The 19,020-nt window shown below is 36.9% G+C and overlaps 1 protein-coding gene across 1 annotated transcript in view; it reads right to left on the bottom strand.

The window, feature by feature from the left end:
* The window catches only part of TNIP3 (TNFAIP3 interacting protein 3), a 96,287-nt gene extending 88,015 nt beyond the window's left edge, over window positions 1-8,272 (bottom strand). Inside the window, exon 1 of the mRNA XM_060186084.1 lies at window positions 8,193-8,272. Within this exon, the coding sequence (XP_060042067.1) occupies window positions 8,193-8,260 (68 nt within the window). The 5' untranslated portion in view covers window positions 8,261-8,272. The remainder of the gene's footprint in view (window positions 1-8,192) is intronic.
* Between the last annotated feature and the right edge of the window lie 10,748 nt (window positions 8,273-19,020).

Genomic DNA, 19,020 nt, shown 5'->3' with positions numbered 1-19,020 from the left:
CTCCCTGCAGGTGGGAAGCAGGAGGCTGGAACCAGGATTCTTATGCTGGTCCTTGTGTTTCACACCATGTGCTCTTAACCCACTGCACTACTGCCTGCCCCCTATATTTATTGTTTATTTATTTTGTCTCCAGGCTTATCGCTGGGGCTCAGTGCCAGTACTACAAATCATCTGCTCCTAGTGGCCATTTCCCTCCATTTTTATTGGATAGGAGAAAGAAATTGAAAGAGGAGGAGGAGATCAGGAGGGAGAGAGAAAGAAAGACACCTACCTGCAGATGCTTCACTGCTTGTGAAGTGTCCCTCTGCAGATGGGGAGCCAGGACTTGAACCTAGATCCTTGCATGGGCCCTTGTGCTTAGTATTATGTGTGCTTAACCAGATGTACCACTGCCAGGCCCCTATGATTTAGGCCCCTATTTATTTATACACAACATATGCTGCTAAAATATACTATGAACCAAGAATGGTCCTAGATGTTTCTTGATTTGCTTATGCAAAAAATAAGGCCGGAGAAATAACTCATTATACGGGAGGCTCTATAGCAGTGGAGGAAACTATAATAAGGTGACATGTCTCCACCCTCTATCTGAAAGAAAAAGTAGTGTGGAGTGGTGAAATTGTGAATGAATAAGCTCCCCAGTTCCACAAAAATAAATTAGTGACACATTTTTTGGTAACGTGGGATTGTACCTAATTTTCATGGTGGTTTATAAGTAAAGCAAAAATATCTTTGAGGCAAACTCTTGTAAATACACGAGTACAGTCATTAAATATTAACTCTTTGTTAGAAGTTCCCTATGTTTTCTCTTACTTAATTCTCATAGCTGTTATTGTCCTTATCAGGGAGATAAGAAAAGGAAAGCTGTAGAGAGATTAAATAATCTAACTAAACATGTTATTTGAGCTCAGTCTGTCTGACTCAAGAAACCACACTTTTAACCACAATAGACTTTAAGTGGTGTCAGCAAGATAGTGGATATTCTTGTACATGTATAAGAACTTCACTTATTGATTTTGCTCAAATGGATAGGTGTTAACTACCCAGTGTTACTGGTGTCCGGGAGTTTAAAAAAATAAATAGTATCATATGGTAAAGAAAGAGAAAGACTTATAGAGACAAGTTAAATCATTGTGTTCTAGAGCATTTTCTTATTTATTTATTTAATTTATTTACCCTAGGGCTTCATACATGTGCAGCTTCACTGTTCCAGGGCAGCATCTCCCCCTTTCTTTTTAAATTTCAGACAGTGAGCTTCACCTGGTGGTACTGTCCTCCCATGGTCCTGGGAGTTTGTCATGCACATGGTAAGGTGCCACCCAGCCTACAGGGTAAGCTGTTTTCCAAGACTGGAGGATAGCTTGAACCATTGGTAATTTCCATAGATTACATATTGTATGTATAATATAACTGATAATTATAGCTTTGATAATGAGAATACTTGTGGTTCTCTAAGAGAATACTTCCTAATATATTGCCTGAACTTTTAGATGCCTGTTAGAGATTAGCAACTGCCTAATCAGATTCTTATGCATATTACCCCAAAATCCTCTTCAGCTCGAAAGGCAGAACAAGTAAATATTATTAACAGTACTGATGAACAAAAAGAATGAGTGAAGTCTACAATAAGTAGTTTTAGCATATGTGAATACCTTAGTCTGCTAGGGCTGCTATAACAAAACCCCACAGAACAGGAAGTTTAAACACCAGAAAATTATTTCTCCAGTTCTGGAGGCTGGAATTTCAAGAACTCAGCATTTTATACTTGAAAGTCCAATGCTTAATGCATTGTGCCTACCCAGGACACAGTGAATATATTTTTAAAAGAAATTATTATCTTTTTGAAATATTCAAAAATTAAGTGACAGCTATATCTTGGGTTTTCTTAACATTAATCAAAGTTGGGGGGGGGCAGTGTGTGTGGATCTGATGAAACAAGATTGACCTTGCATTGAACATTATAGTCGATGAATTGGTTAAGATCCTCAACAAAATGCTCAGTCTACTTTTGAATATGTTTGAAAATATTCACCATAAACAGATTTTTTAGAAAAAAATTGAGGAAGATAAAGTTTCCATTTTTAATGGGTGAATACTAAGAATCTGTATAATGGCTATCAAAAATGGTAAGGAGTTTGAGACTTTTCCCTACTCACAAGCTGACATTTGAGTCACCACTCTTTTATGGATACTGGTGGAAAAGATATGACAGCAATGACAGAAACTGTTCTTATTGCAATAGCAGTAGTCAGAGTACCAACATTTTTGATAAATTAGACCTAATTTCTCGTGCCCAGTTCAGACATGAAGGTACAAAGAGAACCAGGTGATGCTTTTAACCAAGTGCGCTGCATTCCAAAAGGCGACCTGTCTCTAATAGGAAGGAAAGTTGGCTATTTTATGTTGTACTGTAAGTGTACTTGTGCTTCCTGCAAACGGTGACACTGTTAAGAGATAATAAGCAGCTGTGCCTCTTAGACCAGAAGAATACATTACTTTTATCTTTTAGGGGATTTTTTTTTAAACAAGGAAAGAAGAAAGCAGATTCACTAGCATTCTTTATATAGCCAGGAAGTTATCTGTAATGCCCCAAATGTGGCCAGAGCCTGCCTATTTATTTATTTATTTATTTATTTATTTATTTATTTATTTTTACCAGAGCACTGCTCAGCTCTGGTTTATGATAGTGTGGGGGATTGAACCTGGAACTTTGGAGCGTTAGGCAAGAGAGTTTCTTAGCACAACCATTATGCTATCTACCCTCACCCCAGAAACCAGTTTTTTGGGGAAAATGAAATTCAGAGTATCTGACTTCAGGAGAAGGAGATAGTAGAGAACATGGGTGGGCATGGGCATCTGAATGGAAATCTACATAGGAAACTGCATGTATCTGAGAGCTTCTCCCTCCATTTGCTCTACAAACTGTAAACATCCTTATAAGAAAAGCTGAATAGCCTGAAAAGATCCAAACATCAGAATTTCTGAAGTGGTAGGAAAACTCTAGAAAGAAAGATGCACTGTAGGCCAATAAGTAAGAACGCTGATTGAAGAGGGCAGATAATTCAGGAAGTGGGGGTGTTAGAAAGAGAGAAGAAAAAAATGTTACTGATAGACTTGTCTATTGAAAAGATACTAGTTTGTCTCATTTGGTGGAAAGGACTCTTAGAAAGTCAATAAATTGAATTTTCAAAGCAACTTTTAACTCCAGTAAAGAGTGACACATTTTAACCAAAGGGAAGTACTTGGTTCAACAGGAAATGATGTTAAGATCAATAAAAAGGTAGAAGACTTGCTCTCTTTACTCCTGGAGAGAGGGTAAATGGGACCTATTTTGCTTGAGAGCAGTGAAAAAGTACTTATCAAAAGTCATACAGTTTTCTGTACTTCTACTCAACAATCCCACTTTTAGGGTTTTAGGAAAAAAGAGTAAATGTGCTCAAAGATTTAAATATAAGGATGTTTGTGGTAGCAGTGTTCCTAACATTATAAAAAGGTTGAATTCAACATCAGTGTTTTAAACAAGAAATCTGCTAACATTGTTACAGATATATCGCAGGATTCCATATTTACTAAGGAAGGCAATCATAATTCACCTACTTCAGAAAGTTCCAAAAACTTTATTGTCCCAATTCTCAAGGAGAAAGTAGAGAGGTAGAAAGCTGAAAACCATTATGAGTAGTTTTCTTGAATGATGGCATAAATGTAGGATAATATATTTATTGAGGGGGACTGTATTTTTCAAACACTTTGCATTGCACAAATACATTGTACAAATACAGCTTATTTTAGTGAGGCCAAACACAAAATTGAGTACAATTCATGTTTTAATTTTATGATTAGGAAATTAAAACTAACCTAAAAAATTGAAAGAGGAAGGCAAGGAGGTTAAGGTGATGGCATAATGGCAGGTTAGTATTTAATGATTAGAAAAATGTTCTGCTTAGTACTGAAATAGAGCAAGCTTACAGGCTGAATTATCCTCCATTTATCCACTCATTCAAGAAACATTTCCAGAGCACTTATTGTGAATTACTTTCTGTGATGGCTTCTTTCCTATCAAGAACAACTAGTCATTCAACATTTAGGACATAGGAGCAAATAAATAAACAAGTAGTATCACATATGCTATTTTTTCTCTTCTGTATAGTTTATAACCCACTCTATTTTTAGATACATATGTGAAAAGACTTTTTGAATTATGTAACTTATTTAATATAAACCTGACAGTAATAATACTCCATAGCGTGTCTTCAAATAATATTAGTGGCCTTATGGGATCTGAACTCATCTAAGTTTTGCTGCTAATATTGTCATTTCCCTCCCTGTTTGTGTTCTAAAATAAATAAAAGTAAGATGTAGTGCCAAGAATAAAAGAGAAAGATCTAAACCAAAAGCAAAGTGAATTCCCCAAACTTGAGTTCCTTCATTTCTCCCCAACTGTTTTATCTCAGTGTTCTTCCATGGCTTCCTGTCAAAGCAGCATAAACAGTTATGAATTTGTTAAATTGACCTGGAAATCAGAATGTTGCAGATGCTTTTTTTCCATCACTTTACTTAAGTGTGTGTGTGTGTGTGTGTGTGTGTGTGTGTGTTTCAGCCATGGACTTTCACTACCCCATACTGACTTGTTCAAATAACAAGAGAGAGAGAAAAAGAGCAGAGTGGGGAAAAGACACCACCATGGTACTGAAGCTTCCTTCAGTATGCATAGGCCTGGGTTCAGATCTGGGTTAAGTTTATGGCACCCTCCCAGCTAAGCTATCATTGACTGGCTTAGAGCCCAGTATACTGCCTCAGAAACTTAGTCTGTGGATTAAATTAGTACACTGGAGAGAAGCCCTTAGCTTAGGTTCTGAAACCTTCTGCCAAAGTGGGAAGGACAACTCTGAGTTGCTGCAAACCTAAAAAACAGACACTTAGCTCATTTGAAGGGCTGGGTGTTGTCTATGACACCCAAATTTTGTCTCTTCACAGTATCAGTACTGAGCCAAGCTGACAGAGCCAATATCTAGATACACAGATTTCATCTAGGAGGTATCAGTTCTTTCCAGGGAAGATAAGTAGATCCTTGGGAGAATTCTGACTTGGTAATGTTGTCAATACTACCTTACCAATTACTTTCTAATACAAAGTAGAAACTTTCCAACTGATTGCTACAATGCTTCAAACAGCTTATCAGGTATAAAGTATTAAGAGCAGAACAAAAGCTGTATTTCAGATGTCTTCCAAGCAATTTGACATGAGCTGAAGTCAAGAAAATGGAAATTTGGTGTTTATTGCATGGGCATTGTATATATAGAAGAGGTTTTTCTGAAATGAGCTTTATTGAGTCTAGCTGGAAGCACAAAATTTCTCTAAACCTTTTGCCCTAAATTGCTATGAATTTACTTATCTATTTAAAGTTAATTTTATTAAAAATTAATTTTATTTTATAGCACACTTAAACATACTATCATGTTTTGGAAAGAGAAGTGAATCACACTGCTACCCAGAAACTCAACATGACTTTATTGTTTATTAGTCTGAAGAACTAACTATAACTTCTGAAAAACTGACACATTTGTTTTGTGAACTTCAGTATTGAAACTGTTCAAATTAAAACGTGACTAAGAATTAGTAACATTTTTCAGAAAGAATAATGATGATCTGCGATACTCTGTGAGTCATTAAAATACTTACTCAGCACTTTGACACCTATTTTCTTCTACCTGACAGAGCAGTAAGAATGGGCAAAAAATTTCTCTGTGTCTGAGAAAGTAAATGATCCCATTAGCCCTGCCATTCAAACAGCAAAACTCTATAAATGACCCTTTGTTCTGCCTCTCTTTCCAGAATAGCCTAATTTAGGGTCAGGTAAAGAGGAGGTGTAAAGAGGCCAAAGGAACTGTAAAAATGTTGATGACATCACAAAAGAGCATTTTTAGCTGTGGCTTACCACATATATAGGCTTGTTCCAGTGAAAATATCTGCCTGTCACCTCATAGACGTTCCTACACTTCTCTTCCCTTTATGAGCAAAAACATGGAGCTTTAAGGGATGCTTAATAGCCAGCAGCTGCTCCATTGCCAAATACTGCATCTGGAGGGGAGTGTACTGTTTACTTGAAGAGAAGAGACCCTAATGTTTATTTTGTTGAAGTATACCAGTATTTTGCATAAAGAGTTCCCAATGCTTTGATTGTAAAGACTGAGGAGTTCCTTAAATGCTTCTGAAACCAGCAGATGATTCCTCACAGGTAGCGAGTAACTGGAGGTACATTCAATCCTGCTAGTGTTTAAACTGAAGTGAGTGCTAGAATGAATGAATTTAATGCCAAATAAAAGTGCCACTTTGTGATAAATTATTTTCTTTTTATTATACTCATCTTAGCTTGAACCATAGTGTTTTTTTTTTTTTCCTGTCAAGTTATAATGTAATGTTTCTGATCCCATAATCCATTTAGTAAAAACACTGAAATCTGAGTATGGGGAAACATTTACTTTAGGAAAAGTTAAAATGAAGGTCTGGCATTCTAGGAGTATTTCAAAACAAAAATGACCCTCTGATTATAGACTTGTTGAGTGGTCTGCTTTCAAAGTAATATGCTTAAGCTGGGAGTAAAGCTCAGTGGTTCAGCACGTGCTCTGCATGGTGAGGCCCTGGTTTCAATCCCTGGAACACCCTAAAATGCATGACCAAATAAAACCTGTGCTTTAGTGATCTGTTATGGGATTGAGATAGCTCACCCAGTTAAGCACATGCCTTGGGCATGAGGTTTTATATGCAAGTCCAGTACCACATGGAAGCATCAAGGACAGCACTGAGGGAGTTCTGTCAGTGGAGTGACTCTGTGGTGCTTTTCTTTTTCTCTGTATCTCCCCTCCCCAACATACACAAAGAATGAAAACAAAAATGGCCAGGAGGTATTATTTAGTTTTGGTTTCATGGATGAATGAGGGTTCATTCTCACATACTGCAAAAACAATAAAAATGAAAGAAAGGGGTGATTCTGTTAAAGGGGAATATAAAATATTCTCTTCACTTTGGTAAATTACCTTTCACTTGAAAGGTGGTACACAAAAACATGTTTCATCTTTATGGATAGAGGGCCTCTATAGACACCGGCATGTGAAATAAATTCTCAACCATTTCGTCTCATACTCAGGCTCTTTGCATTATCGGCTAGGTAAATTGCTCACTAGTTCCAATGCACATGCTTGATTCTTCTTTGCCTCCATCTGTACACATGTCTCCCTTCATACTCTTTCCTTCTCTTTTACCAGCTCTCCTCCCATTTTTATTTCTACTGGGAATCAGATCAAACCACTTCTTCCATTTGCATATCTTGATGCCCTTAAAGTAATTCCTCTTCAGTAGCACAAATGCTTTTCTGGGAAGCAACTCCATTTCATTAATAAGGTGAAGAGCTCGCCATTTCTTCTCTACTGGTTTCTCTCCTGTCCTCTGATTTCTTAAAGTAGGTTATCTGGGTCTTCTTGATGAGACAAACATCCTACTATATAATATAATTAGGAAAGTGAATGATCTCTTTCCTTTCAAACTACAGGAAACTAGAGAATAGCTCTTCTCCTGCAACATTCAACATAGTATCTTACCCAGAAAAGATGTTAGTGAAATAACAAAATGGACCAATGAACTGAACAAGGTTTGAAAAGTCATTAAAGGTTGACAGAATGTGGAAAATGTTAACAGAGGAGATATTTTGATGAGAGATGTATGCAACTTTACATATTACATGCAAGCTAAGGCTTAAATAAGCCAGGAGAAAAGACGTGGCTAGCTCTTCACCTTGTTAATGAAATAGAGTTGCTTCCTAGAAGAGCATTTGTGCCATTCAAGAGAAATAACTTTAAGGGCCAAAGTTGCTAAGGAAAATTTACCAAATACCTAAAAATATAAAACAGTGGGGAATCTACCATAAGTCTTGTCCCTTGGATAAGCAGTGAGATAAAATGTGTTTAAATAGTCTGTGCTGTTTTCCACTATTTTTCTTATCTACTCTATGTGGTTCATCTTTTTATTTAGTGTAGACTAAGAATCATCATATTTTTAAATTAATTTTTATATATATTTATTTATTTTCCCTTTTGTTGCCCTTGTTGTTTTAAGAATCATCTCCTTAAATCAGAAAGGCTCCAGTAAGAATATCATAATTAGAGACATACAATTCCTAAATAAAATGCTATCATTACCTTTCAGAATCTTCACTCTGGTTGGTGAACATAACCAGTTTCTCTTCATGTCTCTCAGTTTTGCTCATGAGCTGTCCACATGGAATCTAAAAAAAATACAAAGAACTTGAGGCTTGAGAAGTGTCTCAGGGGAATATAAGTCTTGTCATTCACTGGAGGAAGGAACCACCTGTTAAATACATTTTCATCAAGAGTCATGCCTTTATTCTCATGTTCTGTTTTTAGCACTGTCAGCTATGAGAAGACAGGCCACAAACTTGCCTTCTGCCTAGTTTCAATCAAATGTAAAAGACTGGGTATAAACATAAAGACTGGTCTTTCAGTAAAGGAAGAATCTCCTGACAAGGTGAAATTGTCCAGGAGCAAGCGAAAGAAAGCTGGACATTCCAACGTATGAGGTGCAAACTCTTAATGTCAGACTGACATGTTTGTAGTTTGACTAGTCTAGTCCAGGAATGAGTTTTCCATACGTGCATAGAAACTTGGTAACTCTAAGAACTTTCTTCTTAGAACTCCACTCACATCCACCTTTCCCTCCACTAGGAGTTAGTGACCATTTCATTTCCATGATGTTCAAGATAACAAGGGGGCTGAGAATGTGACAAAAAGAGAATTTAAGACAGACTGTTTTCCTTCCTTCCTTCCTTCCTTCCTTCCTTCCTTCCTTCCTTCCTTCCTTCCTTCCTTCCTTCCCTCCCTCCCTTCTTCCCTTCCTCCCTTCTTCCCTTACTTCCTTCATGTTTAATTGCACTGTAAATAATACTCTGTGGTCAAACATTACACAGACATCTTAAGTGTATCTCATGGGACATAGGGTAGAATCTTAAAGTTAATACATTTGAAGACTTGAGTATGTTTTAAAAAACCAACTCCTGCAGGCACTTAACACATTTTAAATGCATCTGGAAACCATAATTGGTGTGATTCTATTAGAAAATTTAGGCAGTTCAGGTCTGTGGGAAACATGCAGCCAACTTGTCTGAGTTTTATGAGTTTCATTTAATTGTAATAACAACTGGAAAAAAAGCTTGTTTGTTAAAATGCTCTAAGGATTTGTTTGAGTTATTGGCAAGCTGTCTGTACATAATGTGGGAGGGTGGCTTTTAATTTTGTTTTGTTTTCAGTTTGTGACAGCTGTTTAAAAGTCATTTGTTACCACCATGGTAGCCAGTTACTAGATGAAAGCAAATGCCTTTCATGACTGTTGCAGGAATTGGACCACCAACTAGCACAACTATCTTTTCACTATTTCAGATTACAAAAGCACTCAGTTTGTTTCTGTGGTACTCTGCAAAACATTGTGCAGTATTGCAAACACATCAAAGAAGCAGAAAGTGAAGGGATACCTGGTAAGAGTGTCCTGGAATAAGTGCCCCTACTATAAGCTGTAAGATTATACTATTTAATCACAATAACTATATACGATATAACTATACTATATAATTGTACTACTATAATCTCTAAGATGTTTCTTTTTGTATAATTCAATTAATTATTTGAATAAACTTGTGGTAGGGTTTTAAGAAAGTCTTTAAGGGTTTTGTTATCTTAAAGTTATTTAAAATTTTGAAAAATATTTTGCAAGTTCATGTGTTTTATTTTCCAGATTCCTCATATAAGTAAAAACATCTGCTAGTTGTCTTTCATTTCTATTTATTTCAGTAAGCATAATCACCTCCAGTTCCATTCATTTTTTCCCCAAGGACATGATATCATCTTATTTTGATTGCAGAGTAGTATTCCATGGAGTATATATACCATAACTTCTTTATCCAGCCATCTGTAGTGGACATTTAGCTTGCTTCCACTCTGCTATTATTATTATTATTATCCACTCTGCTATTGCGAATAATGCAGCTATGAGCTAAGGGCACATGCCCTATCAACTGAATGTTTTTGTGTCCTTTGGGTAAGTGCTCAACAGTGGTGATCTTCATCATAAGGTACTGAGATCACTTTTTGAAAGTTGGTGATTTCCCAGAATGTCAGAAATAGCACCTTAGTCCTGGAATATTATAGAATCAGATAATGTGAGGCCTTTGAAAATACTATAAGTATTGTGACATCTTTTTCACAGAGAAAAAAAATGGATGCCCATAAAGGATAAATGATTTGGGTAATTAATGACTTATGTAGGAATAGTCATTTGATTCTTACTACATGACTTTCTATTGTTCTAGAATTAAACATTATCCAGATAAAATGTCATGTCTGAAATGATGTGAGATCAACTTTTAAGTTTTCTTTAAAAGATATTTGTCTACTTATTCTGATACAGTTCACAGAGAATAATTCTGATACAGTTCACAGAGAATGTTCAGCTGTGACATACGCTGGTGCTGGGGACTGAACTTGTGGCCTCAAGCATGCAAATAATGTGCTCTAACGAGCTATTTTCTCATTATCTGCTTTGTTTCTCAATTTCTTTTTATTTTTCTATCTTTTGAGATGTACTTTTAACACTAAAATATTTTTTATACTTTACAAATGAAATCCCATAAAAGTATTTCCTAGAAATGGCATATTACTTATATCCTGGTGGTAAGCAATACCCAAAACAGCATGTGAAGAGGGTCATTTCCAGACATAAAGCTTTATGGCTTAAGTATCACAGATAATAATAACTCGGATGGGAGTTGGGTGGTGGTGCAGCGGGTTAAGTGCACATGGCGCAAAGTGCCAGGATCAGTGTAAGGATCCCTGTTCGAGCCCCCAGCTCCTTAGCTGCAGGGGAGTCGCTTCACAGACAGTGAGGCAGGTGTCTGTCTTTCTCTCCCTCCTTTCTCCATTTCTCTCTGTCCTATCCAACAATGAGGACATCAATAACAACAACAACAATAATAATAAAAATAAGGGCAACAACAGGGAAAATAAATAAATATAAAAATGTTGCTGAGGAATTATTCTGATGCAGCCTCCGTCCCCAGGTTTTACTACGCCCCGCGAAATCCTAGCAGTGCCCCCTTCAACCAATCCTGGTTGTCACCCAATAAAAAGCCCCCTCACCCTCCCCTCACTCTCTCTGGGCTCTCAGCTCCCCCTTCTCTCAGATCTCGCCCCCTTCTCTCGCCCCGTGGTCAGGTAGTGGGGACGGCCATTGTTGGCTGACTCCACGTGGCCTGAGCCACCCCCCCATTCTATAATAAAGATTTGTGTACCCCTTTGCTCCGGACGTCCACTCTCTTCTCCGCGTGCAGCCTGACACCTGACCACTACAACAACATAAAAAAATTAAAAAATAATAATAACCCGGAGGTCCTGGAAACACATAAGATAGATTGGTATTCTTTCAGAGCTTCTAGTTTACTCAACATTTGTATTTGCTTTCTAGACAGTCTTTTCTTAGGCCAGAACTTAACCTTATAATAAATGGGAGATCAAATAACTATCAGTAATCTGGAAAGGCAATAACCCAGGCAGAATCATAATTAGACTTACCATAGTTTATTCATTTCATAGTTTATTCATTTCATGTTTGTGCAACAGAATGTTAGCAAAGAAGATGATCGTAAGAAGACATACAGTAATGAAAGGGATTCTCTTTCAAGTGGAAGCAATAAATAAAGTCAAGGAAATCCAGAGGACACAGGGCCTTGCTCAATACTGTGCCTCATTTTGTTTCAGTTGTAAACAATGGACAATTTCAGAAGTCTCATGAGAAATAGCAAACATTTACATACCTCTCTGAACTTCATCTCCACTCATTAGAAGTCAGGGTAACATTAAATCCTAAGAATCCTATTAAGTTCTCTCCTATAGTTTTTTTTTTTTTTTTTTCTGATTTTCTCAGAGTCAGCCTTTAAGAGGAAAATGATTTCATTAGGGTGCCTTTGACTGGTATTGAGACATGGGAGTAGTTAGAAGCAAAGTACTGTTTCTGTTGTAACAAACTAGTTCTGAACTATCATGACCTCCTGTTTCTAGCTGTACGTCATCATGCTTTGGTTGGTTCATTAATTTCTTGTAGGGTTTTAATTTAAATATATATTTCTTAATCTTGCTAAATATTTAAAGTATTTGGAGTAGATCCTAAGTAGGATAGCCAAGTTAGACATGAAGCACAGTGGACTTTTATGAAATCAAATTATTTCTGAGCCCCAAGTAGTTTAAAGATTAGAACAGGAAAGCTGTGTGACAGTTCACCTGGTAGAGTGTAGACATTACCATGCAAAAAGATCCACGGTCAGGCCCCCAACCTTCACCTGTATGGGGAAAATTTGTGAGCAGTAGAGTAGTGGTGCAGGTGTTCCCCCCCCTCCTCTCTATCTCTGTCTCCCCTTCTATCAAAAAGAAGAAAGAAAAAAATTTGAAAAGGCTGTTGGAAAGACAAGAATGCTATCTTACTTCATACTAAGGAAAATATGTTAAAATGACAAGTATTACTGACAAAGAGTTTGAGGATTGTTAGCTTTGCTATGGCTAAAGGTGGTTGCTCAGATTTTTTTATGAATTGTTTTTGCCCCCTTTTTTTTAATAACAAGAAAATTTGAAACTGTAAGGGACTGATTTTTACGTAACTTTGGTTTGTAATATTTTTTCTGTGGGACAGCCAGTTTAAACTACATGCAGTTTCTGGGAAACAAAAGACTTGTAATTAAAGACTTCAGAAGTTAGCATACTTGACTGATAGCAGCATCCTCTGAGCTCAAAATAAACAGATTTCTCTTTCTCCATCAGTTGGTAACCCTTTTCTCCCTCTCCTCCCACCTGCCCCCTTCTTAATCCTTACTGATAAAGAAACAGCTGTGGGATCTGTTCAACTTCATCATAAGATATCCTGAAGTTTGGGATAGATTTCAGTACATCAGTAAAAATCATAAGCTGTTTGATTGTTTAAGCAGAAGTTTACACAATTCACAGTTCTAAAATAACCCAACTTTAGTGGATAAACTTACTTTTGGAAGTAAACCAAAGTGTGTGAGCTTTTCACCATTTGTGGTGAGAGCTTTTAATACACTTGGATTTCTCAAGTCTGGTTCAGGGGCTAGAGTGTGAGTATTACCAGTCATTGTCAAACTTTGAAAAAATAGGTTTTGCAGACCTTGAGAATGTCATGTTAAATATTGCCAAATAATTCTTTTATTATTGTATAGATTTGTTATGTTAGTTGAGTCTGTGTTATAGCATTGGAATGTATCAAAATGTAGTGCAATCAAAAGCACGAAAGCTTTTCTTAAAACTGAACTTGAAGCTGACATGTGATTTCTATCTGTATAAAATGTGCTTGCCTCTGGGGCATATAATTTACACCTCACAGTACTTAGCTAGAAACTCTGTTTCATTTCACTATCCACCTTTACTAGATTCAAAATAAATTGTTCACAGGGTTCAATGAATTTAAGTTGAAATCTAAGTGAAGTACTAAACCATGATGAATATTATTATGTCTATACATTATAAAGAAAATAGTTTAGGGCCAGGCAGTGGTGAACATGCTTAAGTGCACATACTATAATGTGCATGGATCCAGGTTGAAGCCCCTGGTCCCTGCCTGCAGAGGGGGAAGCTTCACTAGTGGTGAAGCAGGGCTGCAGGTATCTCTGACTCTCTCCCTCTCCATCTCCCTCCCTTCTCAGTTTTTCTCTGTCCCTATCTAATAAATAAAAATTAAAAAAGAAAATAGTTTATAACATATTAAAACCATATACATATATGCATGCATTTATAAGAGTAATTGTATATTTCTTGGAAATGATATATTAGTGTCCAGTACATAAAATATTTCTTTTTTTCAAAGATTTTTTTTCATTTAAATTAAAGAGAGAGACAGGGAGGGAGGGAGGAAGGAAGGGAGGGAGGGGGGAGAGAGAAAGAGAAAGCGGGAAGTTATAGAGTGAGAGCAACCAGAGCACTGCTCAGCTCTGGCTTATGATGGCATCAGGGCTTGAGCTTGGGATGTCAGGATCTCAGACATCAAAAGTCTGGTGCAGAATTGATTTCCTTTTCCACAAGAATGATTTCTTATTGATCACAAAGAGAGAGATCTGTAGTGGCAGAGAGAGCATAATGGTTATGCAAAGAGATTCTCATATATGAGACTCCAAAAGGAAAAAAAAAAAACTACTAAGAGTCAATAACAATTGGCTAAAACTTGGACTCATGGAAAGAGAATATACATCCATAATAAAATATTTTAAGTGAGTAGACAATGGTGTGTATCACTTGCCAAGGCCTCTATATAAGTAGAGGTCTTCTGATGGTGAGCATTTTGGCTTACAACAGAGCAGGCTTCTATGAATATTTTTTACAGGAATTAAAATTTTAAAGTATTTACAAAAACCTCTGAAAACATAATAGCACTACAGTCTATAGATTACACAATAGACTGTCATGCCTGAGGCACCAGAGATCCCAGATTCAGTCCCTAGGAACACCAGGACTCAGAGCTGAGCAGTGCTCTGCTGTAAAAACAATAGATTGCTGTGTTTTTCTTTTCTTTTAAAAATTTTTATTAGTGGTTTAATATTGATTTAAAAAATTATAATAGGGGTATAATGCCTTTAACACCTTTCCCACCACCAGAGTTCTGTGTCTCCATTAGAAACTATAGTAGTTTTCTCAAGATCACAGATATGGTTTGACAATTATTGCTCTAACTATCTATATTTATATATATTTGCCCATTGTTTTGTATGGTCATGCCTTCTCTTACTTTCTCAATCACACACCTACTATTTCTAAGTGTCCCGCCCTCCCTCCCTTTTTTCCCCCCCTCTTCTCTCTACGGACCCTGATGGAATTGGGAGTTCAGAGCCCTCTGGTCATCTTCTCCTAACATTTACCCCTCTGGAAGTATGGACCAAAATTCTTTATGGGGATATTGTGTTTTTTAAATGACTCATATTGCATTCGCCCACATCCAGCTTTAATTGGCAATTCACCTTTATTGATATGTTCAAAGTGCTCACTACTTTACATAGAAATGACAGTTCTTTGATCTGTTTTGTACATATGTATCAGCATTTCATATAAACTCCACTTAAATGATATGAATGCATAAAAGAAGTAAGAATGTCACAAATAGCTTGGAGGGAGGGAGCAAGCAAGACTGTTTTTTGGTGAACATACTTCTCATCTTTTTTGAGGCAAAAGTAACTGAGTGACCTTGGCTACAAACATTCAGCATGTCTTGCGTTCCAGTCTGTCATTTACAGAGAAAATGGACTGCAGAGTTAAATTGTGCTAAGTTAGTCAAGTGGCAAGTAGAAAACACGCAGATGTTTCAGTCTGGAGAGACAAGATGCCTGCAAGGTCAGGAAGCTTACGAAAGTGGTGCTTATTTGATGGTGCTTGGTCTGTCATGAAGAAGCAAGTGCAAAGTGAACAATTTACTTGTTTCTTTTCTAAAACAGTCATGTTTGTTTTGGTAACTACTAAGTGTGTGTTTCATATCTTTTTGTAATTTCCAAAGTATTAGTACTTTGCTACTGGCATACAACTAGCAGTTCACAGCAGTTTTGAGATCCTTGGATCCTGTTAGTTAGAAAGAAACATGGAAGAGGGTTAGCACTCTCTTAAATGTCAGGAAGAAGCTAAAGTGTTTATTTTTAACCTCAGCTCTTAATTAGGTATGCAACTTAAAGCATTTTAGTTATTTTCTCTAAGTTTCACTCCTAACGGAAGAATCAAGACCTATTCAGATTGTTTCTAGTGTCCCTTGGATTCTAAAATTCTATGACTGTCATGTTCTTAGTACTGGGGACAGTGCTAGTTCACTGTTGGGTTAATGACGAAGACAGAAGGGGGACATGGGTACTGTTGTATTCTGTGTTTGACTCAATGTAGAATGAATGAGGGTTTTTTTTGGAGGGGTAAGGGGGCTATCAGGGTTACATCTGAACTTCTGTGCACTGCTCCTCGTGGGCATTTTTCTTTTCTGTCTGTCTTCCTTTCTTCCATTCCATCTTTCTTTTTTCCTTCCTTCCTTTCTTGACAGGGCAGAGAGAAATTGGGAGGGGTGCAGGAGATAGAGAAGTAGAGAGACACAGAGACACTTGCAATACTTGCTTCACCACTCATGAAGTTTCCCCCTTGCAGGTGGGAAGAGCAAGATCCAGCCCGGCTCCATACTTCTACCCTTTCTAGCATTTATGACAGTTATGACTTCCCTGTTTTGGTGTGTGCTCAGATATTTGCTTCAGGCCTTTTTTCACTAAACTGTCAATTCTGTGATTTCACAACTGTTTTTTTTCACAAATGAATTCCTGCTATCCAGTTCAGTGCCTGTAATAAACTAAATATTCCGTAAATATTGAAAGAATGAGGGAACACATAAATGAAAGAGTATTAATTATGCCAATAGTTGTTCCTGCATGGAACTGTGAGATTTTAATACAAAATCTTGAATATTTTCAATATTCTATATCGCTGCTTAGACATAATCAACCAGTTTGTATGTCTAAGAAGTCTTTGTATCTGCTAACAGAGAAAGTTAAAAGAAGGGAGTCCATTTACAGGCTGGGTCTTAAAAGCTGTGGGAATGATCAAAATCCACGTATATAATCAGGCTAAGATACCATTAAAATATTTCAGAGAATAATTTCTATGCAAGAGTAAGAAAGTGCTCAGATTTTAAGAATATGAAATTTTTCACCCAGTGGCCCCAAAGGTTTACTGTTCTCATAATAATAAATACATCTTTATAAAAATTCGGCACACACTCTAGATTTCCATTCTTTCATTTTTCTCTAGAATGTAACATTTCCACACACCAGTTGCTACAGCGCTTTGTGGTGTGGAAGGAATTGGGGGGTGAGGGGGAGTACAGAACATTCTCATTTACAGTAATGGCCCAAGGGAAATTGACGAAAAGAGATTTACAGCTACATGTTGTTTAGGCTTAAAGAGAAAAAACACTCAAGAGAATTATCTTTTTTTTTCCATTTCATATTTCTGAGAAAGGTGCCAAATCAGGGTACTTTGATCATCTATTTCTTTCTAAGAAGTCTTTTTATAATAGCAAAAAAAAAGCATAATTCTTAGCCATCACACATTCTCTAACACCAGCTCAAATTAAGTTCTATTTTGATCAAAATAAACTTGAGATTTGGAGACTCAGATTGGAGAGGTTTTGAAGCAGTTGTTCAGAGACCTAGATTCTGTTAATAGGACTGTTACTAAACTTTCTTGTTTCTGGATCTAATGTTTATCATCATCTTTGAGATGAGAAGAGACTGATCATTATGATAGCTCTGGCCCCTTTCCAGGAGTCGAATGATGTGGAATCATTCATTCACCCTGGGGTAATGTTTACTGTAGTATTGCTCTTGGTGCCCATGTTTTAGAGGTAAATTCTCACCCTTATAGGAAGAATCATGTTCATATAATGTTCCTTCATTTTGTATCAAAACAAGCATGTACTTCCATGAGCGTTTATCCAGTTATATTTTGAAGAACTATCCTTATATTGTACCATTTGTTTTGTGTGCCATGGCTTCCTGGCTGCACAATCCCTCTGCTTCTGAAGAATTCTTATTATTATGTTTCCTTTCTAATTTCAGTAGAGATAGGTAGGTAGATAGGTAGATAGGTAGATAGATAGATAGATAGGGAGAGAGAGAGAGAGAGAGAGAGGAGGGAGGGAGAAAGGGAGGGAGGGAGAAAGGGAGAGAGAGAGAGAGAGATGGAGAGAGGAGAGTTATCGCTGTTGTGCCATTCATAAAACTTCCCCCTGGTGCCATGAGTTGCTTCAGTATGATGCCAGGATCTAGCACAAACCCTCACACATGGCGAAGTGTGTGTTCTACCAGATTACCTCCCAGCTCCATATTGTATTGTGCATTTCTACTGGAGTTTCACTGAAGTCCACCAAGTACTGAAGTAGCCTTCCTGAATCTGTACTGGAGAGAGAGCCACAGGCTATGTGACTTTTAACAATGTTTAAAGAATTTTTTTTATTGTTGTTGTATTTATTATTGTTGTTATTCATGTCCTTGTTGTTAGATAGGACAGAGAGAAATGGAAAGAGGAGGGGAAGACAGAGAGGGGGAAAGAAAGATAGACACCTGTAGACCTGCTTCACCACCTGTGAAGGGACTCCCCTGCAGGTGGGGAGCCAGGGCTCCAATTGGGATCCTTAATGCTGGTCCTTGCGCTTTGCGCTGCCTGCACTTAACCTGCTGCGCTATCGCCTGACTCCCATTGAAGAGCGTTTTCACCTACTCCTAACTATCTTCGTATCTGCTAAGTAAGGGAAACATTTGTTCAGAGGGAAGAACAAAGATTAAATGAGAGATTGCATCTGAAAGCAACTTCATCTTGCCTGTGGCACAAGGTTAATTAGAAAGTGCTGTGTGGATTTTAAGCTCTGAAAAAATAATTACATTTATGAATTTAATTCTTAAGCATTCAGAGCTGATTAGAGAACTTATAGAGAATTTTTTTGGATGGACCATGTTAATATGCATATATAAATATTAATCTTTCTGCTGACAGTCATGGAAATGTGAAATTAAGGCTGGCTTGTTTATTTTATAGGAATATATTTTGATGGAGTTTATTCTGACCTCAAAAATTGTTAACGGTAGAAGCCTTGTCAGAAATTATACTTTCAAAATAGCAACATTATCAGTAATACTAACATTGGTATTATTAGTAATAGAATAATATTATTAAAGTTAAGTAACTGTGATGAGTCAAACTACCTGTGATTACATAGAAATTAATGTTGAAATTTTAACATTCAGGTTATTCTCCCCAGATTAACAAACGTTAGTGTATAAATAAGAACTATGCTATCTTCCTCTGACTAAAATTAAAACTAATGAAAGGTTGTTTAGTTGTAATAAGAATTTATAGCAACTAAGTTCATCCCTGGGATTTTATTAAA

Source organism: Erinaceus europaeus, chromosome 2 (assembly GCF_950295315.1).
Source record: "Erinaceus europaeus chromosome 2, mEriEur2.1, whole genome shotgun sequence".
Lineage (NCBI taxonomy): Eukaryota > Metazoa > Chordata > Mammalia > Eulipotyphla > Erinaceidae > Erinaceus > Erinaceus europaeus.
Note: the sequence above shows the minus strand (reverse complement) of the source record. Positions and strands in the feature narration are given on the sequence as shown.